Genomic DNA, 4,356 nt, shown 5'->3' on the forward strand with positions numbered 1-4,356 from the left:
AGCAGTAAAGTGGACAGGCTTTTGGTCTCTGTGTATAAACACAGGACCTTGTGAGGTTCTCTTTGAAGCATGACTTCCCTTATAAAAGACATTTATAAGTTACTATTTCATTCATTTCCTCACACCACAATTTAACATGGACAATAATGACATTTGTATTTCAGACTATTAAAAGTGTCTGTTATGTATATAAAAGAATTATGTGCATTTGTATTTTAATATCATGATAATAATGATCACTTTTTTTTTGCATCGTGAATTTTAGTCCCTCCCCCCTCTCAACCAAAATAATAAAAATATTTTGAATATTCTGACGTTTGTGTGTTGAGATCAGACGTGAGTATGAGTGGAGCGTGAATACAGTGGTTTGAAGTGCCCGCCCCCTTCCCTTCCACCGCACTGTAAAAGACTCATTGCCCTCAAACGCTTTGTTTGTTGCTAAGCGTGGCCCAACCAGTTATTAGGTTTTACGGGGTGAACACTTTTTCACACAGGGCCATGTAGGGTTTTTCTTCCTAATAGTAAACACCTTCATTTGGAAAGTCCCTTGTTTGTTTATATGTGTTATCTTTGTCTAATATTTAAATGTGTTTGATGGTCTAAAACTTTAAGTGTGACAAACATACAAAAAAACAGGAAATCAGGAAGGGGACAAATGCTTGATCACACCACTGAATGCGTGTAGCCACAAACTACAGCTGTAGTAGTAATTAGCTCAGGAAGAATATTCAAAATATGCCTGGATTTGCTTTGTTTTTATGGATGACTGGCCTATTGACATCGCAGCAAGTCCAGAATATGGGCAGTCCTCTCTCCCTCTATGCATCTCTGCTGGAATTCTGAGATCCAATGATCTAAACTGTTAATGTTACAGGACCGCTGGGAACAAACCGAAAACACCTCCATACATCCCAGTTTAGACTTTGTCAAGTGCCCACTCGCCCCATCTCTCTCTCTCTCTCTAATATCTACTCAATCAACCAGGTCAATAGATCCTCAGCCACACGTTATCATTCTCTCTCTTTTATCAAAGATAATTCAGTTACATTTGAACATTCAATCATATCTGAATAAGCTTCACTTTCCATTCTTCACATTCACTTTTAATCCGAATACTTTTTCTCTTGCAAACTGTTTCTCCGTCACAATTTACTCAATACAATCCCCCTTTTTACTAAGTCATGCACTTTAACTGTGAGACATTCAGAGATCAGAGTGTCCTGTGTGCACTCTCATTTAGTTTCTGTCTCTCTCTCTCTCTCTCTCTCTCTCTCTCTCTCTCTCTCTCTCTCTCTCTCTCTCTCTCTCTCACACACACACACACACACATACACACACACACACACACACACACACATTCGCACACTCATATCTCTCAAGACATTTTCTACATAGGTTTTCAGCGCAGCCTGGATTAAACCTGTCTTTAAAGTCATTTTTTTTCACAATATTAAAATTGTCAACCTAAACATAATTAACGTTAACTGATTATTTTTTAATTAGTATTGAGCACATTTAACTGTCAGCACAATGACAATGAACTGACAATTGAGTGTTTGACGTTTACAACATTTAACATTGTTTTTGTTGTTCAAAAGTATATTGACTGGTTAGTGACACAGTCCTTATCTTCTCAGTCCAACGAACAAAAGGTTGATTATGGCTCATGTCTACACACAAAACTCTAAACATTAGAACAGACATTTCCACAATTTAAACTGCATTTCTCTGCATATTGATCACTTACATTTTTTATTTGTCCTTGATTACAAATGAAGATGATGACCAAACTATAGGAAAAAGCTCTGTTTTACCACTTTTTATTAACACATTTTTAACACATAAGGCTGAATGTCAAGTCCTTTTACCCCCTCAGCTTTGATGGCAGGGGGCGGCCAGGCCTCAGTCTCTCGCTACGCCACGTTACGCGACAGAGCCAATCATGTTCTGCAGTGTGATGGTGATGAACCAATCAGACCTGTCAGATGTGGCAAAATGTAGGACAAGCTGGCGTTTTTAAATCTGAGAAGTATACTGCTGCTTCATTAGGTGTGGACTGCTGTACTGAAGAAGGAGACAAGATGAAGATGTTCTTTGTGAACGTTTTCCTGATCTGCTCTTTATGTAAGTAAAAGAAATTGACTTGTGTAAATTTTTGATCTTCATTTGTGTGAAACTGAGTCTGTCTGAATTATTTCAGGTGCAGCACAGTTAAGTGATGTCTCTCAGCCTGAATCTTTGAAAACAGTGAAGATTGGCGACTCAGCTACTATTAAATGCTTCGTAAAGAGCGCATCAAAGAAAACCGTGTGGTACAAGGTGACTACAGGGAGGAAACTACAGCTGGTGGTAAAAGCTGATTCTTACTATAATGTGAGAGAGTTCAGTGATGAATTTGTTAACCGTTCTTCAGTTAAATTTGACATGACTAACAATCATCTGACCATAAATAAAACATCATGGGAAGATGTTGGAACATACTTCTGTGGAGTCTTACACATAAGTGAGGTTCAGTTTGGGTCAGGAACATTTCTGATGTTGACAGGTATGTTTGGACATGTTTGCATTTCACATAATTTCAACTGAATGTGAACACAGTGCTAACAATCTCACTCCAAATGGTTTGTTTTCCAAGGTGCAAAGACAATCAGCGACTCTGTCGTCCAGCAGCCAGAATCAAAGTCAGTGAGGTCCGGAGACTCTGTGACTCTCAGCTGTTCTGTTCACTCTGCTCAATGCACAGCAGAACTCACTAGTTTCATGTGGCTGAAAAACTCGGATGGTTCTGCTCCAGAGATGATTTATTGCTCTGACAATAAGAACAACATCTCCCAGAGAACTGACAGAGGACGAACTACCTGCGAGTACAACTTTGTCGTCAGGAGCCGGGATGACGCTGGAGTCTACTACTGTGCTGTCAATGCATGTGGACAAATACTGCTTGGAAATGGGACCAAGATTGGTATAAGTAATTTTGGAGTATAATTTACTTAAGATTTTTTTGCAGTAGAAAATCTTGTGTTTAAAACTCATAATTTCCCAAATACACATATGATGATTATCTTTTTATAACCTCTTTCTTGCTTTTTCAATTCATACATTAGAAATTGGTTTGAAATGAAATTCTAATGTCTCCTGTCTGTATTGCCAGACGACATCAATGATCACGAGAGTTTTTGTGTCCGTGAGAGAACCCTGTCATGCATCATCATCATCATCATCATGGGTGTTTATCTGGTTTTTGCTGTGTTCATGATCAGTAAGAGAAACCGCTACCACTGTACAGTAACCGATGCTGTTGATCTCTATACTGTGTGTTCCACTGAGCATAACACCAATCACTTTGCCTGCTTTTCAGAGTTTAGCTCAGGACTTTCACCTCTGTCCAAGGTATGTGCTGTTTAGTTGAATATTTATATAATCATTACACCATCCTAAGTGGCTCATAATTTTGATTTCATTCACATTATTGTACTTTTTCTCAGGTTAGAGGTGAAGAAAACCTCGAAATCAAGAGATCAAATGAACAGAGAGATGGTATCTGGAGTGAATGTGTGTACTCCAGGGTGAAGCTACACTGAACTGAAGCCGTTACGACTTTGATGCCACATGTCTAGTTATGAACTTATTACTGCAGCTTTGAAATGTTTAGGCTGTTCTCTCGCTCTTCCTAACATTATTCTGCTCAATCGGTTTAAAGCCTGCTCTTTTTTTTCCAGTTTTTTTTGTTCTAAGTCTAAAGTTTCTTGTTAACTGATTTTACTTATATTTTAGCATCTTTTCTGTAAGACAGAGGCATGTGAGAGGAAAGCTGACACGCTGATGACATTTTTCGCTTGCTTTCTCTCTCTCTCTTTTCATCATTTCTATATGATAGTTCTTTTTTATCATTAACACATATCATGCCTTTAAAAAAATGCATTTTCAGCTTTTCATGCAGCATATCTCACTGTTTTACTGTAAGCAGTAAGTTTATAAATTGTGTGTTATTAAACTGTTAGGTTGCATCTGTGACCTTGTGAAGTCTTCTCTTTCAGTTCAATTTGATTCCATTTATACAGCGCCAAATCACAACAATGCCTCAAGGTGCTTTGTATTGTAAGTTAGACCCTATATATTATAATCCATACTCAGTAATACTCTTTGCTGTTGTTTCGTGCTGAGTTTTCTTCATTTCAGTGGCTGATGTAAAGGGGCTCTTCATCACAGAGATGATCCAGAAATGATCCATTAGTGTCACTGTTATAATAAACTGTTGATTCAGACACTTCTGAGAGTTACTTGGTTTGAGATCTCTCAGCCTCGTGTTGTTGGTTCACAGCAATAGTCCCATTTGTCACAATAGCAATCACACTC

The 4,356-nt window shown here is 38.2% G+C and overlaps 1 protein-coding gene across 1 annotated transcript; it reads left to right on the forward strand.

The window, feature by feature from the left end:
• The first annotated feature begins 2,054 nt into the window (after positions 1–2,054).
• Positions 2,055–4,093, forward strand: LOC147336129 (uncharacterized). The gene is made up of 5 exons (XM_086285196.1): positions 2,055–2,124; positions 2,201–2,545; positions 2,636–2,962; positions 3,152–3,390; positions 3,486–4,093. Exons 1-5 carry the CDS (start codon positions 2,082–2,084, stop codon positions 3,579–3,581), a joined length of 1,050 nt encoding a protein of 349 aa, XP_086141322.1. The 5' UTR covers positions 2,055–2,081; the 3' UTR covers positions 3,582–4,093.
• Positions 4,094–4,356: the final 263 nt, after the last annotated feature.

The sequence above is a fragment of the Aulonocara sp. 'chitande type north' Nkhata Bay genome, linkage group LG3 (genome assembly GCF_057382095.1).
Source record: "Aulonocara sp. 'chitande type north' Nkhata Bay isolate Kocher_YH1m ecotype deep benthic linkage group LG3, A_spYH_male_GT1.1, whole genome shotgun sequence".
Classification (NCBI taxonomy): domain Eukaryota; kingdom Metazoa; phylum Chordata; class Actinopteri; order Cichliformes; family Cichlidae; genus Aulonocara; species Aulonocara sp. 'chitande type north' Nkhata Bay.